This window comes from Polyodon spathula, chromosome 2 (assembly GCF_017654505.1).
Source record: "Polyodon spathula isolate WHYD16114869_AA chromosome 2, ASM1765450v1, whole genome shotgun sequence".
Taxonomy (NCBI): Eukaryota; Metazoa; Chordata; class Actinopteri; order Acipenseriformes; family Polyodontidae; genus Polyodon; species Polyodon spathula.
Genome location: NC_054535.1, coordinates 103,059,506 through 103,079,756, shown reverse-complemented (window position 1 = coordinate 103,079,756; position 20,251 = coordinate 103,059,506). Strand labels below are relative to the sequence as shown.

Sequence of the window (20,251 nt, the reverse complement as noted above, 5' to 3'; positions counted from 1 at the left end):
AGGCCTTTCTTCAGGTTGTACTGTAAGGTGTCAGTCACTGTGAATGAGATGAGATTCAAATCCATCCTCTACCAGGAGTCCTCGGAAAAAAAAATACATCACTGTGTAACTGGTACAGAAATTCCATTTACCATCACGTCCCATAGAAAAAGAACAGTCAATCCAAAACTACATCAATAATGTAAATGTCACAAGTGGTTCATTAATGTAAATATATCACCAATATATATTATATATATATATATATTCATATATATATATCTAGTTATATTATTATTTTTCTATATATATATCTCAAGTAGTGGGTGTTAACTAAGCCAAACAGACACTAAATAGATGACAGGACATTCATTCAGTTCAACCCCCTCTCACTGTGGGCAGAATCCAATTCTTAATGTGTTGAGTGGGCCCAGTTCATTTCCTTAAAACTGTAGTCCTTTTGTATGCATCTCTTTTAATAGAATCATTTTCAAAACATTTCTCATAGTAACAGCCTAGCAAAAATATAATAAAGCATAGCACAAGTATTATAAATCCCAGTGGGGTATGGTAAAACCTATTAACCAGGACTGAACATGCTAAACTATGGGAAATGCATTGGGGAAAAGATGAACAAAACCAAAGCATTGACGTCTGCATAGTGTTAGGGGAATGCCACTGTACTGGAACAGTTTGTTCACATGAAGTACAATGCATATACAGTATGTGAAATAGATCTGGCATGGCAGTGAGGCAGGTAATTTATTCAGCCCCCCACCAGTAACTTGACAAAAGAATCACAGAAAACACTTTGTTACCATTTCCTGGGCACAGCACATGATGGGATTGAAAGAAATCAAACAACTGATCTGAAGGGAAATAAAACAGCAGCTCAAAGATTTAACACACACAAAAAAAAAAGTGTTTATTTTTCATAAGGACGAAGTAGACAAAAAGAAATCATTCAGAACAGGTATTCGCCTCTTGTAACAGAGTCTACAGGCAATGAACAGCACCAAACTAAACAACAAATAATGAGACACTACAAAACAGCTACAGAATAAATTCTATCATACATAAACATGGAATATTGCACTTGGTTTCGAAACCATTTGGGATTTGTTTCCTTTCATTTAACATTTCTGTTCCTAATTTAATAAAAAAAAAAGGAAACTAGCTTGAACACTGGACTATAACACAAGCCCAACATGTTTTGGATTATGGGATTGACCAATGAAAACAGGTCAGAGAAATAAAAAAAAATTAAAAAAAAAAAAGAAATTAGCTGCGGTTTCTTTTTCTTTTAATTAGCATTTAGACCACATTTACATCTTTCAACAGAAATACAGAAATGTGTCAGCAACAACCAAGCCACTGACTGAAATATTGGTCAATTCCATTTTCATTCGACTTTTATACTGTAAACCACAGCAATTGTTCCCTAGTCCTAAAAAAAAAAATAAAAAAATAAGGGGTTGTCAGACTGAAAAACAACAAACACCAAATGCCCTAGGTCGTCAACTACCCCAGTATTTAAGAGAACAAAACGTAATGCAGGGATCTTGGGAATTATTCTCTCACTTTAAAGGACTCATTGTTTTCCCTTTTTGTCCGAATGTAGGTGGGTATAAAAGGTGAACATTCAGCTCTGCAATATAAGAATTCCTAGCTTGGCTGCAACTGGTATTAAGTAATCATTTATGAAAATAATAACAATAAATCACGTCAGTTCTTTGTCAAGGCCACTCAGTTAAGATCACTTTTTTGATGTGTGTACAGGTTTACATGGTGAAAAGCTGGATGATTATTACAATGTGCTGGCTGACTCAATCTATAAGAATGCCTCTTTTACACTTGTAAACCTTTTTTTTGATTGCCAACACTGGTACTTCATGGAGGAACAAGTAGGGGGAGCAGCAGTTGATGATTTACCAAAATGTTTTCCCAGTCCTTCAACCTTTAACAAAAAAAATAAAAGTAATCTTTATGTGTAAACCTACACACTAACAGACTTCCATTTGCTTCATCTGTCTTTAATATAATGCAGTTAAACAGTCTAGAACATGTCGGCCTGTTCTAGCTTGCTTGAAGGTTCAACAGCATTACAGCCATACAGCAAACCAGACCTCTTTGGCCTCTGTGCCTAACTGGTTGCTGTAATAGCCTGTACCTTTCTATCTTTTTTTTTGGCTTCATAGGACTGGAAAACATTTGGTATGGGTGGATTCTGCAAGCTCGGCAGGACAAAAAGGGAATCTTATTTGTCTTAAAAAACTGCCTCATATCTTGGTTTGTATCCCACATTATTAGCAACAGTGCAATTAAAAGAAAAAGAAAAAAAACAACTGTTTGGCAAGTGAGACGTTCACCTGAGAGTGAGTGTTTTAGGCGGTATGTAACAACGCTGCTCTGTGGTTATAGTAGAAAGGCAACAAACGCTCAATCTGAAGACTCTTCACAAAATGCCCCTCACTAGTATTCCGTGGAATCTCAGCTTGTTGTGTTTGTAACTCGGGTTTGTGATCTGTTGCTGTTCTACTACAGGAGGCTGAGGAACACACATACAGCAAAACAAAAATGGGCTAAAGGCATTTGACGTTTGAAAACAAAGCCATAATTGGATCCAAGCTGAAAAGGTGATGCAGCATCAGCCCGAGAAGACAGCACTGAGCAGGTCCAACACAGTACAGTCCAGGCTACATTTCTTAATAGGAACTCAAAAAAAAAAAAGTCATTGCATTCTTCATTTCAGTTTCTTCTTTTTTTAATGCTGCACTCTGCATTGTTCATAGTTGTGCAGATTAAGAGATTCAAGGAGCAAAGTCTGCATTCTCTAGTCCAGCATAAAATGAGGAAAAAAAAAAACGTTTTTTCTTTTTTTTTTTCAGGATTTTAAAGAAACAGAGCCACGCAACACAAGCACTAGGCAATATGCGCAAACTTCCAAATGAGGCAGGAGGACAATTATATTAATAAAAACAAAATCAAATCTTTCCTCTGAAGTAAAATGCTGCTTAACGCCATATAGGAAACACTTGTTTTTGTTTTTTGTTTTTCTACAGAAACTGCTCTCTAGAGAGTCATGAATGTGCCATGGTTATGGAAAGCAAAGTTTTCTAGGCAGGCAGAGCAGTCTCTTGTGTCTTTAGGCCATTGGCTTCAATGATTATCACAGGTTGTCTAATATCAATCCACCACTCGGCAGGAAAGTGTCCGACAGTTTCCTCTGCTCGTAATGGACTTCGTCACATTTTCTCTGTTTGAAACAGAGCAGGACGCTAGTATAAAAATCCTCAAGTAAACTCTGGGTGGGTCCGGGTTTCCTTCAGCGAGATGGGCAAGAATCTGGTCTCCCTTCTTCAATGCCGTTTACTTGATCTGGATTTGGGTCAATCTGGCAATAAATAAATAAATAAATAAATAAATAAATGTGAAAGACATGGAGAAATTGTCATATCTTTACAAAAACTGAATTTATATGCAAACAATTATGCACTTTGGAAATTATTTAAATAACTCCTCAATTATGGAGTTATTTATTCAACAAATATTATTAACTACCCGAATTGGGCCCCAAGTTTGTTGTGTCCTGGCTCCCTTTTCACCATTCTGACAACCAAGCCACAGTGGTCGATGTCATTCAAAAGGTTTGTATTTGTAAAACTAGGGCCCCATGTTTTACGTAAATACGAAATAAAACAAAATGCAATACATAAAACAAAATGCAAATATAAAATGAAAAAATATAAAGCAAAACAGAATGACATTTTTAAATTGGGAGATCCCTGTCGCTGGTTCGTGGAGTGCTGTGTGCCTTTGAGAAAGCAGCTGCGACGCTCAGCAGGAGACATGTTTCTTGGCGAAAAGTTGAGCAGTGGGCTCGCCATGTGTTGAGCTGAGCAGGAAGTCTGGAATGGCGGGGGGCATGCCTGTGGATGTGGCGTGGAGCTCAAAAAGTGGCTGAGCTACAACTCGGGGCTACTGCAGTGCCACTGACAGACGCGGAGTGAGAGCTTTTGTTTGCAACAAGGAGCAGAGCGTCCACTCTGCAGGACAACTACAACGAAACCCTTCCATTCCAAGGGAGTGTTCGTGAAGGCATTGCCCAGCCAAGGTTGTGTGAAGAGACAGCAGGGACTCCAGGAGCCCAGAAGTAGGTCAGTTTAGGGGATGTTGATCCCATCACAGTATAGAGAGAGTTATGTAGAGCAGCAGGTTCCTGGAGCGGGACGTTCCTTGTACTGGTTTACATAAAAAAATACTTACATAAATACTTGCAATCGTAGTTGTCAAGGCTCAACCAATACCATAGACACGGTCTGAAGGGAAATGGAAGCTGTGACTAGAATTTGCACAGATGTACCATCTGGAATAAGTCGTTTTGGAATTTAAATTGTGATGGAAAGAAGAGACTTTGTTTTTAAAATGCCTAAACCATGTGCATAACAATGAAACAACACTGCAAAGAATTTCTCCTTACTTCCCTTAGACAACTGTTTAATCCTCTGGAGAGTGGAGCATCAGTGGATACAAATATGTTGAAAGAATGTATTGTGAATGTGCCACTGCTGAGGGAAGAGGAACTAGATTACGTTGTGGTACATGAAACTAAGCGACAGTGTGAAAGATGCAGTTCAGAATCATTTTGATGGCTCTGTAGATATTACTGCAATGCTGTTGGGACTCGGGTGCCAGAATGCCAGCTTATCCAATGGCGTGATTTCTTGGCTCATGTACCCTGTGGTTTCTGTTGACTGTGAACTTTCTTTTCAAAGTATTCACGGATTGTAATTTAAGTGACAGACGACAAAGCATGAAAAAAGAAACCAGAGTTCTGTTGTATGCGTGCGTTTAATTCTTAATTTGAATATTTGTGCTAGACTGAACTCCTTATGAATACACTCGTCAAGCATCTGAATGCTCTTTCAGTAACCTGCTTTTTGAGTTAATGCAGAATTGCACAACGTTCTGAAATAAGCCGTTCTTTTGTGTTTGCCAATTTAAGATCCTTCATGCTGATTTGATTTCCATTGTACAGCAATAAAATATTTTGGTACTTATTCATTTTATCTTATTGTTCTTTTTATAGAGGGCATGGGCAGTATTTACGCTTAATAGGCAGTTAATTAAAAACAGTGGGGGGGCTTCACGGTCATTACCGTTACTGTCGCTAATAAGAAATTATGGTAACTAAATTTCTGTGCTAGGTCTGTTTTGTTAAAATCATAAAAAAGGATAATTTAATAAAAAATACATATTTAGTTAAAACGTGATGTATTGATCTATTGAGTTATTTTATTAATCTGTATCTGGAATAAAACTATTTTTAGTAGATAAAAATAAAAACTTGTGCAAAAAAAAAAAAAATAAAAAATAAAAAAATAAAACACACAATTATAAAAAATAAAAATCATTTTTTTATGTTTAACCTGGTAGTTACCAATAGAAAGAGTTGTTGTGGTGGAGGCTTTTAAATATGCAAAATAAATAAAACCCAGACAGAGTTCCTGTGCAGCGTTCTCATACCTCTGAATAGAGGGGCGGTGGTTGAAAGCGGAACTCTTGGATATATGCAAATAGTGGTCCCTCGAGTGCCCGCTCAAAGTCATCCCGTGCAGCAGGGGGTGCCATGCCGTTCTGTCGCTGTTCTGTGGCAATTTCTGCATAGCTTGGTGGTGCTAAAAATATAACAGTAATAATGTGGGTTAGAATTAAAACAGCCATTCATCAGAACTGCCAACATGAGTACACAGCTTTTTTTTTTTGGTCCCAGTTTACACATCTTGCACACTAATCTTCTTTTATTTTATTTAGGAGTCATGTTTATTTTAAAAGCTTTGATTGAAAGACTTGAGATGGTACAGAAATTACAATAAAGATCTGAAACACTTAATACTGAGTTTCACTAACAATGCTATATTTGTATAAGAAACCCTAATGCAGATGAAGTACTAAGCACTTTAACCCTGAAATCGCGAACAGGCAGCAGTCTCCTTCCTTACCTTCGGGTCTTTCCGGAAGTGCCATACTCAGCCAGTTCATGTTCATGCTGCACTGACTGCTCACACTGGAGGTGCGACTGCCGAAAGGGTGCAGGGGTATCGTACCGATGACCAGAGGCAAATTTAGGAGCAGGTTCATTGCTCCAGGAATATCCACATATACCTATGAATGAAACGGGACAGGACTTAGACCTGCTAAGACCTGCGATAACCACAAGCAAAAATACATTGGTCAGATTAAAAAGCACAGAGAATAACAGTGAATCAGCAGTATATCGAGTATAAACGGCACACTGAACCTGTCTGTGCAGGGTGAATTAGCACATGGCAAGAGCTTATTAAGTTTCATAAACCCACAACTGTTCTACATTAGCACGAGCAATCATCTTAGCACAGAACATCTACAGCTGATGAGACTGTCAGATGGGTTACATTTAGGTTTCTCTGTTCCATAATCTTTTAAGAGAAATACTCGAGGACTCTTCAGGAATTTCAGTTCCTTGCAGAGTGAATACAGGAGAAGAACACTTTAAGGAGGTTGGGTTTGTGTTCACACAGATGTACAGCAAATTACAGCAGGGCATTCACATTTACCAATACCTTACCATACAGCCAACTCTACCGTTTACACTTCAGATACTTAAAGACTGTGCTAAACTTAAAGTATAATGTAGCAACCAACTCACAACGGTGGAAAAGTAAACCCAACATCCGGGCTTTCTAATTGCTGAAGCAGATCTCCCCATTTTAGTAAGCCATGCAAAACAGAAGCAACCAAGCGACTAAATAACATACTGAATTCATTTAGTGGCTGTTATCTGTTTGTTTTTTTTTAAATGTGTAGTAACTGCCTAAATGTTTAGCAGCAGTACCATAATGAAATGTGTACCCGTTTAAAACTGGACACCCTTAATTACCTGGCTGTAAGTTACACTGCAATTCTCCTTGCTAAAGAGGGATGCAATTAGAAAGTCCTCCCTTATTACTGTAGGGATTCAATTCTTATTCTTACCTTCATATCTGTGTTTGTATAAAGATATTTAATTATTACTTTTTACTGCCTAAGTTTTAAAGATTGGATCTGTGAGGTTTAATATATTGTTAATATTATGGCCGAAAGTTTTGCATCACCCTAAATAATTAACAAGTTTTGCTTCATAAAGTCAAATGAAACCTGGATGGAAATAAGATGGAAATACTGTGGCCCAGCTGGTACCACCTGACCCTTTCTCCAGTGCTGAATAATGTTTCGTTAACATATCTGATTGCACACCACTTTGTAGTTTTCCATATAATTCATGAAAAAACTGAGAAACTGAAAAATGCGACATTTCAAAATCAAACATTAAATACTGTACTACTGTGGCTTGGGGGAGACTTTTACGATATCAGTCTATAGTTTCTTTGGATTACATGGTGTTAAAAAAAAAAAAAAAAAAGTTTCAATCCTAAAATTCTAGGTGATGCAATACTTTTGGCCATAGTAGTCAAGCCTCCACGACGATTTCCTGACTTGGTACGGCCAGTGGCAACATGAGATATACACACCATTAGTGAATATTCCACTCTAATTATGCTGCAGTCCAGAATGGAGGGAGACACTGGAGGGATTTTCAGCATTTTGCCACTCCACGTCTCCGTTTTGCCAGAGGACAGGGACTCCCCACGCAGATTGGCTATGAGTTGTTTGACTTCCTTCATTTTCCCTTTGGCATAGAAAGTCTGTGTTTGGTAAATGGCTGCCTTTGGCACTACCACGCGGGAGGAGCAATTCTCAATTTCAGCAAAGATCTGAATGGATTCCCCTGCAAAGGAAAGCACAAATCAATTGTCACTTACACATTTAAAGCAGATTAAATGTTTTTCAAAATGCTATATGGAACACTTCATTTTTTCTCCTGTCAATTATAGTAAAGACCACTTTCAATTTGCTCATAACACTATTAAATACAAAATAATTTGCTATTGATTCCCTCATCATAAATGGAGTGAAGGGATGGAAATAAGACACTCATTGCATAGCAGTTTTATCCAGGTTGCCTGGGTATTAAGCTCTCAGTGAAATCTGGAATACCTCCAAGAGCTGTCCAATAGGACTTATTTCCAACCCTCAGTAAAAATTCTTCACATGTTCTACAGAACATGGAACTTCATTCCAGCGTGTCTCATGTTATGATTCTATCACTGTAAAAGACTTGACACAAGAGCACTTGCAATGCAATATTCAGGTCCTTACCGAGGGTGTAGCCCTTTCTTTCAATTTTGGCACTTAAGGAGATGGGACCTGAGGTGCAGAACCAGCAACAAAGAGTCTTCTCTTTTGTGCCTGCCTGGGGTGACTGCATACAAAACAGATAGGAAACACACATCAATTCATATACTCTTCAGAATGCTGTCCAGTTAAGCCTGGCATGGCTTCTTTGAGTGTAAAAACACAAAAGGCACATTTAAAAAAATAAAAAATAAAAAAAAATTCAATGTTCCAGACCCCAGTAAAAAAACTCCCTGTTGGGTCTACCAAGTTCCTACATTAAAACTGTTTTACAGATTAGTAAATATTCTATCAAGTGGCTTATCCTGAGGAGCCAGACGTAATCCAAAAGTTCCATTCACCAGAAATCTAAAATTCCCCCACCACCAAAATAAGCTTCCAAAATGTACTTGTAATCCACAAGAAATCAGCGATTTACAGATTAAAGAGCTGGCCAAGGACATAGCCCTTGAATGGGTAACACAGTTCCAAGTGTTTCTGCATACTTCAGATGGTTTCAGGGATTTGAAAAGGCAGGACCGAGTATTGTGCCTGTCACTGCCTTCACTAATTTGCAGTGAAGAACAACAAAGAAATAAATCTGGTAACACAACAGGTATTAATTCAAACAAGTAGTTGCGGAACAGCCCGAAATCCTTATTTTCTAGAAGATCAAGCACATACCCCTGACATTCAACAAGACAGATTTATTGGATAGAAAACTCATTAAAAAGTGTGGGGCTCAGAAGTGGCGCATCCAGTAAAGGCGCTCTGCGTGGAGTGCAGGATGCGCCCTATAGCCTGGAGACAGCAGGTCTGAAACCAGGCTATGTCATTGCCAACCGTGACTGCAGGTTCCTAGGGGGCGGTGGCGCACAATTGGCCGAGCGCCGCCCGGGTAGGGAAGGCTTAGGTCGGCAGGGCAATCCACGGTTCACCTTGCACCAGCGACCCCTGTGGCTGACAGGGGAGCCATTCAGATCTGTGTAGTCCTCTGGCACTATAGGTCTGGTGGCTTCACTGTAGATCCGCAGTGCGAAAAGTGATGGATTGGCACGTTTCAGAGGACACGTGTTTCAGCCTTTTCTATAATGCATCATCACTATTTTACATTCTTTAGGAGACTGTACATCAAACGAAAAATAGCACGTACCAGCAACGAAGGAGTGTTGATGTCAATGTGCTCAAAGACTGTAAATTCCTTCTTCACTTTCACTGGCAGAAGCCAGGGCCTGTGAAGTTCAGCTTTCACCCAGTAGCGCACACTGCCATTTTTGCCTTCAAAGGAGGTAGCCAGTGGCCTGTGTGGAAAACAAAACTCTCATTAAAATAAGATCACACATCCTGCAGAAACGCAAACCTCGGACTCACTCCATTACAATGCTATACAAAATGAAAGGAGGGACCATTACACCAAAAGTGGGATAGTTGGCACCCATGTTCCTGTGCATTACCATTCAAATACCCAACGTTATTAAATATCTGAATCTCAATTTCATGAATGGAAAACCAATGGCATTCTGGATTGTACAAACCAGGGTTACCAGTGTCGGGGCTCTTACTGAAGTTTAAAGAATGGGTTGCAACAGCATGTCAGAGCAAACAGTGTCACTAAACTGTGTCACCGGGAGATGACAGATACTCACGTTTGTGGAAGCTCAAAACTAAATGCATACTCGTGTCTTCCTGAATGAATAGTGGTGAGACTTTCTTCGGAGTTATCATCATCTGAAACAAAAAACAAACATTTTCCAAAAACGTGTACATGTTACGTGGTGTAACATTTTACGCAGTGGACAAAATGCGGTACAAAAAGTTAAGGGGAAAATTTTTTTTTCTGTAAACCTGAAAACAAACATCAACTGAACATTACTGCAATATAGGCACACCTGAACTGTTATTACCACAAAATTGCACAAAGTGTTAGAATATTAGTGGTAAGTTTGTTTTGAACCAGACCTGCTTGCAGTTTTATGTAACCAATACCATTTCACAATATCGTTTAAAACAATAAATGTGCTATTTTTAAAACACATATTCTACCCAGAAACAAAGCACTCAGGCAAGTACCTCCTGAGGTAACACAATGCACAGCATCTGCAGAGCAGCTACAGAAAAGGAAGGCCCCAGAGGTAGACTGTTTCTTAGCTGCAGGGGATGGAAAAACATCTTTTTATTTTTTAAACCATCCAATTAGGACACTAAAGTTAAGAAGCTCCTCCCTAGTCAGCTGCGGACTTGAGGGGTTTTAAATTTGTGGTAAACAATTCGACCTTCCTTATTTCATTTCAATGTCGTCATGTTTTCTGTGTAGACTTTGTGCACTCTGTTGTTTAATTCACTGGATACTGACAGCCAGACATACACACACACATTATATATAAATGAATACTCATTACAAAAAACAAGATAATTGCAATGGTAGCGATACTAGTTGGTAACACATCTGTTAAATACATCTGCATTTTAAATAACATGAAAGCCCCCACCTCAAAAGGGTAAAGATTCTTTAAAGGAGTGGTTAGAATATAATAATAACATGGTATAAATGTGGGTTAAGGGTTACATTCTTTGTTTGTGTATTGATGTGCTGACACAATTGTGTTACTGTGTAAAAGAACATTCCTAATCGTAGCCCATTGCCTGAACACTTATTGATTTCAATTCCCTTTATAACTAGCCCTTGTCCTGGATATGATACTCTATGTTTCCCCCAGTCCTGTTCCATAACGCTCAAGCTGCTTTTCTGCCAGCTCAGCAGTCTATAGCAGCCTCAGCAGCAGCGCTGTGCGGTAAACAAGCGCGCAGCTGTCAATCAGAGCAGGAGAGGACCGGCCTGAACCGGCGCGAGCAGCTCCTCATATACATTACAGTATGCAGCATTCACACCGCGCAGCCTCACCGCCGCGCTCAGTGACGTCACCCGCACACTGCTTGAGCAGCGTGGAGTCAAAACCAGACCTGTGTGATTACGATATCAGTTAGAAATATACCATAACCAGAGACAACAATGTATTGCATTAGAAATAAATACGCCACCAAATAAGTTAGAAACGAGAACACTTTTATTTGTGTTTAATTATTTGTTTTTACATACAACCAATTTGTCCACTAACATTTCGCATGCAATTATTATAGTGATTTACAACACGCATCGACAAACAAAACATAAAACTAAAGCGGAATAGCATACATTTCATTTAACAGACAACACATAATAAGAATAAGAGCAATATATATCTATATATATAATATATATATATATATATATAGAATATATTATAAAATGTATACATATTTGCCTACATTTACGGATACGAAAAGTTGATACATATTTTACATTTACGGATACGAAAAGTCAAAAGAAACAGCAAATTTCAAAACTTTAGTAATTTGATTTAAATAGGAAGCACTGTTAGTGCTGTACAATCTACATCTATCTATCTACATCTATATCATTACATAAAAACAAACAAAAAAACAAAACAAAAACAACCATACATTTCGAATGTGTTGCATAGCAAAGCAATTGAGAGATAACGCGATTCTGCACAATTATAACACGCATAAGGGCCAATAAAGAAACTCGATATTCTATTGAAAGTGGTAACAATTCGGTACATTTATAGAAGCCATAATTAACTAGCATACATTCGCTTTCTCTTTCAACCCTGCATGCGCAAAACACCGGCAAACTGAGTTACACAATATGCATCCAACCCTAGTACCCATAGCAACAAACTAACAAAAATTTCGACCAATGAGAATCGGTCAGGGAGAGGCAGCTGTAACCATGCTAGAGTGAAGGGTTGTTCCAGTCATCAGTCTTTAAGACTAACTTTAAGATTCTAACAATGGAACTCACAAAATGCATGCGCGTGGCTGAGTGTGTGCTGTGAAACTTCAGTAGCATGTTTTAAAATAACTGTATCTCTGAAAAACAACAACACGCACACTTACAGAAAGAATGTAATGGTATACGAAATGGAAAATTGACAAAGGAATACATAATACATCACTTTCAATAACATGAATAGGTTTACGGTCATTATAAAAATAGCGTTTCCTTCGTGATAATTTCTCAGTTTTAAGGCACTGTAGCCATTTATTACTAATTTGTATTCTTTTGTTATTTCGATATGCAGTTATGACTTGGTGTCGTCGTCTTCGTACAGAGCACCTGGGTTGTGCATTATAACGAACACTTCTCACTATTTAAAATGATACAGTTAATCTAACTTCACGGAACAAATTGCTTTTAACTCGCAGGTATTTGTCAGTCTTTTCTGCAAAGGTATGAAGTCACTATAGTCACTTGACGCTTCCAACCAATCGTGGAACAGAACGGCAAGCACCCAATTCCCCCCCCCCCCCCCCCTCCATACAACCAGTTTCTGAACAGGATTGAACCGCTTTTGACAAAGGGTGGAAACTTAAGGAAATCATCTATGAAAATTAAAATTTATAAAACATATAGCAATAAAATAAACCGTATAAACTATACTTAAAGCCGTCTTTTAAAGGCCTTGATCGTTTGTGTTCAAATTGTGTAAAACCACCGTTCTTTTGACATCTCTATTATTATGTGCAGCACAGCTAGTTCAGACCCCAGTGAAAAAAAAAAACAAACATACTGACCAGAACTGAGCAGATTTTACGTGTACTGTGTACTGGATTTTGGCAAGGTAATAATACTAATAATATGTCCTGGGGATCGATTTGCAGTGTGATTTATGGACTTGTTTTGCTCGGGCTCTTCTTTCTATTACAGACACCATTCTTCAGACTTCTTATTGTTCCACTCGTAGTCCAAGCAGTTCTGGGATGATGCTTTGAGGTATTTCATATAGACAACATGCTGATCGAAATGCTGAAACGTCTTGTTTTTATGAACAATATTATTATTTTAAATAAATGGTATAGTTTTCTATAGCGTCTAAGTTCCTCAATAAACTGTCCAGTGCATCTATTAACATGACATCAATGTCAAGTTCTTAAGTTGATAGCTATCGTTATATTAGACTCCTAATAAAAACAGACTTTTAAAAGTATATATGCTTACCTCTTTCATGTCCAATTAAGATGTCTTTATGATTTAAGTATTCCACTTCTTCGGTGAAATTCTGCGTGTAGGCAGTATTGGATCCGGCGTTTCTAGATTCAGTCCATCGAACTTTTGCAAACCCTTTGGCGTGGATTTTGAGAGATTTCACTCTGATGTCTCCCGTGGCCTCGATGACCACCCTTCCTGAGACGGAATCCCCGCTGGAGAACACGGGGACATTGCTGTCATTGAGACAGTCGTAGCTTACTGTAAAACCCTTCACCTTCCCCAGCACCATGGTTGTAAGAAAAATGTACAAAAATAATTATGTGAAAAAAAAAAAAGATCTCATATAAAATGTGATCTTTTTTCTTTCTTTTTTACACTGATCGATGCCTTTGCCGTGCAAAAGCTGCAGGCAGGATCAGCGAGTCTGTGGCAAACAGCTCATTGAGTTGTGCAGGTTTCAATAACAGCAACAGATGCTGTTATCCCTGCTCTACGGTCTCTGTACAAAGACAAACTGCGCTTCTCTCCCAGCTCACTTTATGAGAGATTTTGTGAAAAACAACCCTACTGAGCATGTGCATGATATCACCCAGCCTCCACTTCCGCCTTCAGAGTCAGTACAGGCACAGCAGAGTGCCCATTGGGCAGCATTGCGCTGACAAAAGAAGCTCATTTTCATCCTGTCAGCCACTCTTCCAAATGTGTATGTGTGAAACATTTTATATTTAAAGTAATTTTCTTTATTCATGATTGCTGGCACAATTAATGCATTAACGGGACTAGATCGCTCAAATATTAACACGCTCATTGATGGATTAAAGAGATCTGACACTAAACTGCGCTGTCATGATGAAGTTTAACATTCCTCCGTGCAAGGACATCCTTTTTGACAATAATATTTAACCACATTAGATCGATTAATAAAGGCACTATTATGCGTAACGTTATGAACACAAACCAGCGACAACGGAGTTAACAGAACGGCGGAGGTGTAAGGACTAGTGTATTTTGTGACACAGCATTTAAACTAGCTTGTCAGTTTGATGAGCTGCAAAAAAAAAAAAAAAAAAAAAATACCTTCGTTTTTCTGTTTAGCCATATACATTGCGCCAAAGTAATCAGAACCTCGTGCACAATAACACAATTTACAACCGGTTCGTTAATTTGGCATATGTTTTAACTACCGCACTTTTTTCTTCTTTTAGATAAATTAGGAATGCTGCATAGTCCCAAGTTCCACAGTAGACACTTCCTCACGTTAAAATGGACAGAGCTGTGCTAATGCTAGTTGTCAGAAAACCTGCAGTTCTCCTAATGCCCCCACGTGGATTTCAATGGAAATGCAGCAGTAATCGCAATTTTACATAAGAGTGTATTTCTGCAAACTCGGGGGCTCTTTCGCGGTGCCTCCGCTGTTGCTAACCTTATCGGTCAGTTGTTTCCAAAGTTTACCTTTTAAACCGCTACTATTATAATAATTGAAAAATATAACATTACAAAGACAAACGATATGTGTAATTTGTATTTTAGTTTAATTTGAAATTAGCTTTGTGTTACTGTTGCACAAATGTAACTGGGCACTTGTATTAAAGTGTTTACTCAAACTAACGCAAGGAAACATCTGTATATATAGTTTTTACAAAGTTACAAAATGGGCTCATATAAAAGAGTTGTACGTGTATGCAAGATCAAGATCATTATTGTTGCATATTGCAGCTGAGATCAAAAACGAAATGTTGTGCAGCAAGTTTTTCTGTTCTAGTAGTAGTGTTGCCACCTGTTGATTTTTGTTATGTTGAGCGGGGATTCTTTTGTGTATAGGGACATCTTGCGCCCATTCTGTGCAATTACTAAACTGCAAAACAAATTAATCGGATGGGCTCTGCTGCCTTCTCTGAGGCATCAGCCCCGCCTATCGTTATTTTTGAATATTACACCAAGCTCCCTGTTTTAATTTCCTGCCGCCCACTGGAAATTGAACACCTATAACTGGGTGCCACTACTTCCCACAGATTCCAGGTCAGTAATATAATATTTAGAGAAAACCAAATTAAACAAAGAGTATTTTAATTTGGGTTACAAGCGTGTCGTTTTTTTTTAGCATGTTAACTTATAGCACATCTAGTTGTAAAAGGATATATAAACGCCTCTGTATTCTGGTCAGACCGTATCATAGCTTTTTCCTTTTGATTAATGCACGTTGTTTCTAAAGATTATGTTTAAATGATGTGTAATAATATATGAATAATTTCTGTACTACGGTAGTGGTTTTCAACCCTGGTCTTCAGAGACCAGAGAGCTTCTTGTGTCTGAGTCTCTCTCCCTGACAGTAACAAGCTTTGCCATTGGCCCTACCCTGTCACATATGGATTAAAATGTAAGCATTATTATTTGAGAATCAGTAGCTGTCTATTTAACTGGTACTTAATTTCACTTAAAGATGGATGTTTTCCATTGTGGAGCAGATAGAAGCGACTTTATATTACTGAACTCAACTCTGTCAGTTACCAACCAGAGAGGCAATGACTACTGTCTTCTGCATGCGCTGGAAAGCATTGCAGCTGCACAGTGGGCTTCTAGGTACTGCAGGAACAATATCTGGGCTGGGATGGATTGTAGGTGCCAAATCTGGAATAATGATGGAAGAGAATAAAAAAAAAAAAAAAAAAAACACCCTGGTAAACTGACTGAAAATAAGGACAGACCAAAATAAGATCTGCTGGAAGATAAACCTGCATACACTCACTATCTGGAGTTGGGGATGAAGAGGCCTTGTTGTAAAACCTGTAACATGACGTGGGATTTGTAGGTACTTACTTTGTAGTCAGGACCCACGGTAAGTCATCTTCAAGGACCAGCAAACTATAACATTGCTGCAGCCCTGTGCCATAGTTTTACAAAACCAATACATGATAATTGTAATGCTTCCTGATACTTCTGGGATCTGGGATCAGTTCATAAGACTGTATGATTCTGCTACCTTGTGGTCTAAATCAGGCATTACAGTTCTAACTCCCTGCAGCTGAAGTATCCAATTTATAAGGAATCCAACTACATGGAAGTCAACTAAAGTTATCAGCAGTGCATTGCCTATAGAGGTAGTTTGCTGTTGCAGCTCATTTTAGCTTCATTTTCAAGTTACTGATAAATAAATTAATTACTACCTAGTAAAATCATACTTTATTTATGTGTTGTCCAGTGGTTAAAGTCCAGGGCTTGTAACCAGAAGGTCACCGGTTCAAATCCTACCTCTACCACAGATTGACTCACTCTGTGACCCTGAATAAGTCAGTTAACCTCCTTGTGCTCCACCCTGCGGATGAGATGTTAAATCAATGTCCTATTGTAAGTGACTATCCATACAATGCACAGTTCACAGCCTTTCTCTGTAAAACGCTTTGTGATGGTGGTCCACTATGAAAGGCGCTATGTAAAAAATAAAGATTATTATATAGCGCCTTACATACAAAATACTGACTGTAGAAATAAAAAAAATCAGTTTAAAAAAGCTAATGTAAAAAACAGAAAAAAATCTAAATATAATACATTTGTATAGAGATTAAAGAGAAACACAGTCTAAAATTCAATTTAAAAAAGCTAGACTATAAAAGTAGGTTTTCAAAGTTTTCAACTTTCCACTGAACTGCATGTGTTATACATCTATCTATCGATCTATCTATATACAGCTCTGGAAAAAATTGAGACCACTCCAAAATTATCAGTTTCTCTAGTTTTACTATTTATAGGTATGTGTTTGGGTAAAATGAACATTTTTGTTTTATTTTATAGACTACTGACAACATTTCTCCCAAATTCCAAATAAAAATATTGTCATTTAGAGCATTTATTTGCAGAAAATGACAACTGGTCAAAATAACAAAAAAGATGCAGTGTTGTCAGACCTCGAATAATGCAAAGAAAATAAGTTCATATTAATTTTTATAACAACACAATACTAATGTTTTAACTTAGAAAAAGTTCAGAAATCAATATTTGGTGGAATAACCCTGATTTTCAATCACAGCTTTCATGCGTCTTGGCATGCTCTCCACCAGTCTTTCACATTGATGTTGGGTGACTTTATGCCACTCCTGGTGCAAAAATTCAAGCAGCTCGGCTTTGTTTGATGGCTTGTGACCATCTATCTTCCTCTTGATCACATTCCAGAGGTTTTCAATGGGGTTCAGGTCTGGAGATTGGGCTGGCCATGACAGGGTCTTGATCTGGTGGTCCTCCATCCACACCTTGATTGACCTGGCTGTGTGGCATGGAGCATTGTCCTGCTGGAAAAACCAATCATTAGAGTTGGGGAACATTGTCAGAGCAGAAGGAAGCAAGCTTTCTTCCAGGACAACCTTGTACTTGACTTGATTCATGCGTCCTTCACAAAGACAAATCTGCCCGATTCCAGCCTTGCTGAAGCACCCCCAGATGAGTCCAATTTTTAGCTTTGCCCAACACCTTGTCATCTAATGGTTAGACGGAGACCTGGAGAGGCCTACAAACCACAGTGCTCGCACCCACTGTGAAATGTGGTGGAGGATCGGTGATGATCTGGGGGTGCTTCAGCAAGGCTGGAATCGGGCAGCTTTGGCATGAATCAAGCCAAGTACAAGGTTGTCCTGGAAGAAAACTCGCTTCCTTCTGCTCTGACAATGTTCCCCAACTCTGAGGATTGGTTTTTCCAGCAGGACAATGCTCCATGCCACACAGCCAGGTCAATCAAGGTGTGGATGGAGGACCACCAGATCAAGACCCTGTCATGGCCAGCCCAATCTCCAGACCTGAACCCCATTGAAAACCTCTGGAATGTGATCAAGAGGAAGATGGATGGTCACAAGCCATCAAACAAAGCTGAGCTACTTGAATTTTTGCACCAGGAGTGGCATAAAGTCACCCAACATCAATGTGAAAGACTGGTGGAGAGCATGCCAAGACGCATGAAAGCTGTGATTGAAAATCAGGGTTATTCCACCAAATATTGATTTCTGAACTCTTCCTAAGTTAAAACATTAGTATTGTGTTGTTTAAAAATGAATATGAACTTATTTTCTTTGCATTATTCGAGGTCTGACAACACTGCATCTTTTTTGTTATTTTGACCAGTTGTCATTTTCTGCAAATAAATGCTCTAAATGACAATATTTTTATTTGGAATTTGGGAGAAATGTTGTCAGTAGTTTATAGAATAAAACAAAAATGTTCATTTTACCCAAACACATACCTATAAATAGTAAAACCAGAGAAACTGATAATTTTGCAGTGGTCTCTTAATTTTTTCCAGAGCTCTCTCTCTCTCTCCCTCTCCCTCTATATATTTAATGATAGATATATATATATATATATATATATATATATATAAGATATATATATATATATATATATGTATATATATATATATATATATATGTCACCTTTTTGCTCACCACACAGGCTCTCACGGGTTCTTCTCCCTTCTGAATCACAACCCAACACACAGGATTCTACTGAAACAGCGCTCACGCGCACTTTTAATAAACACAAAATGAAATAAACACAAAACAAACACCTAGCTCCTATTTGGAGCACTCACTAAACATAAACAGGAACCTAACTATCACGCAGGACGGCTAAACCGTTTACCTGCCACAAACATTCAAAAACACACCTTCACACAATACCTCAATACGACTGCTCACTCACACAGTCGGGCTCTTCTCTCAGCAGCAGCCTGGAACAGACTGGCTGCCTCTCAAATACCCTGCACCTGGCTCTAATTTACAATTACCACCAGGTGCAGGGGATTACTAAACAATAAAACAATTACACAATTAAACCCCATAACACCCAAATGTGCATTCTCACAAGGTTTTTAGCAGGGAAGGATTTAACCCCCTCCCTGCTATCTCACAATATATATATATATATATATATATATATATATATATATATATATATATATATATATATATATATATATATATGCCTATATATGAGCGAGGATATCGAGCATAGCCTCAGAGTTTCATACATTTAAATGAGGATTTCTTTCCACTTATCTACACACCATACTCCACACTGTTAAGGGGAAAAAAGTTCTATATTAAAAATACAAAACTGAAATATCATAATTGGATAAATCTCCACCCCCCTGAGTTAATACTCGGTGGAAGAACCTTTGACAGCAAATACAGCTTTGAGTCTGTTGGGATAGGTCTCTACCAACTTTGCACACCTAGACTTGGAAATATTTGATAATTCTTCTTTACAAAACTGTTCATTCTCTGTCAAGTTCCTTGGGGAGTGTTGATGGACAGCATTCTTCAAGTCATGCCACAAATTTTCGATTGGATTTAGGTCAGGACTCTGACTGGGCCACTCAAGGACATTTACCTTTTTGTTCCTTAGCCACTCCAGTGTAGCTTTGGCTGTGTGCTTTGGGTCATTGTCATGTTGAAAGTTGAACTTCCGTCCCAGTTTCAGCTTTGTTGTAGGGGGCAGCAAGCTTTCCTCAACGACTTCCCTGTACTTCGCTCCATTCATTTTCCCTTCTCTCCTGACAAGTGCCCCAGCCCCTGCCGATGAGAAACATCCCCATAACATGACGCTGCCACCACCAAGCTTCACAGTAGGGATAGTGTTCTTTGGGTGATGCGCTGTTGGGTTTGCACCAAACATAACGCTTTGCATTTAGGCCAAAAAGTTCAATTTTAGTTTTGTCAGACCAGAAAACTTTTTGCCACATGGCTACAGAATGGCTACAGAGTTTTTTTTTGCATACTTCAAACAGGATTCAAGATGGACTTTCTTGAATAATGGCTTCCTTCTTGCCACCCTACCATACAGACCAGATTTTTGGAGTGCTTGGGATATTGTTGTCACATGCACACTTTGACCAGTCTTGGTCATAAAAGCCTGTAGCTCTTCAAAGTTGCCATTGGCCTCTTGGTAGCCTCTCTGATCAGTCTCCTTCTTGCTCAGTCATCC

At 38.5% G+C, this 20,251-nt stretch overlaps 1 protein-coding gene across 1 annotated transcript; it reads right to left on the bottom strand.

Moving 5' to 3' along the window:
• Positions 1–878: 878 nt before the first annotated feature.
• Positions 879–13,797, bottom strand: LOC121306056 (arrestin domain-containing protein 3-like). Its single transcript, XM_041237764.1, has 8 exons — positions 13,295–13,797; positions 9,879–9,960; positions 9,386–9,533; positions 8,218–8,320; positions 7,530–7,786; positions 5,982–6,144; positions 5,506–5,657; positions 879–3,373 (listed from the first exon to the last, which is right to left on the bottom strand). Exons 1-8 carry the CDS (start codon positions 13,572–13,574, stop codon positions 3,305–3,307), a joined length of 1,254 nt encoding a protein of 417 aa, XP_041093698.1. The 5' UTR covers positions 13,575–13,797; the 3' UTR covers positions 879–3,304.
• Between the last annotated feature and the right edge of the window lie 6,454 nt (positions 13,798–20,251).

Excerpts from the sequence above, each read along its gene's own strand:
- LOC121306056 (XM_041237764.1), bottom strand. The coding sequence starts at position 13,574 with ATGGTGCTGGGGAAGGTGAAGGGTTTTACAGTAAGCTACGACTGTCTC. Across the intron at positions 9,534-9,878 it reads AGTTTTGAGCTTCCACAAAC|GCCACTGGCTACCTCCTTTG; the intron begins GTGAGTATCTGT and ends TTTTCCACACAG. Across the intron at positions 3,374-5,505 it reads CACCGCCCCTCTATTCAGAG|ATTGACCCAAATCCAGATCA; the intron begins GTATGAGAACGC and ends ATTTATTGCCAG.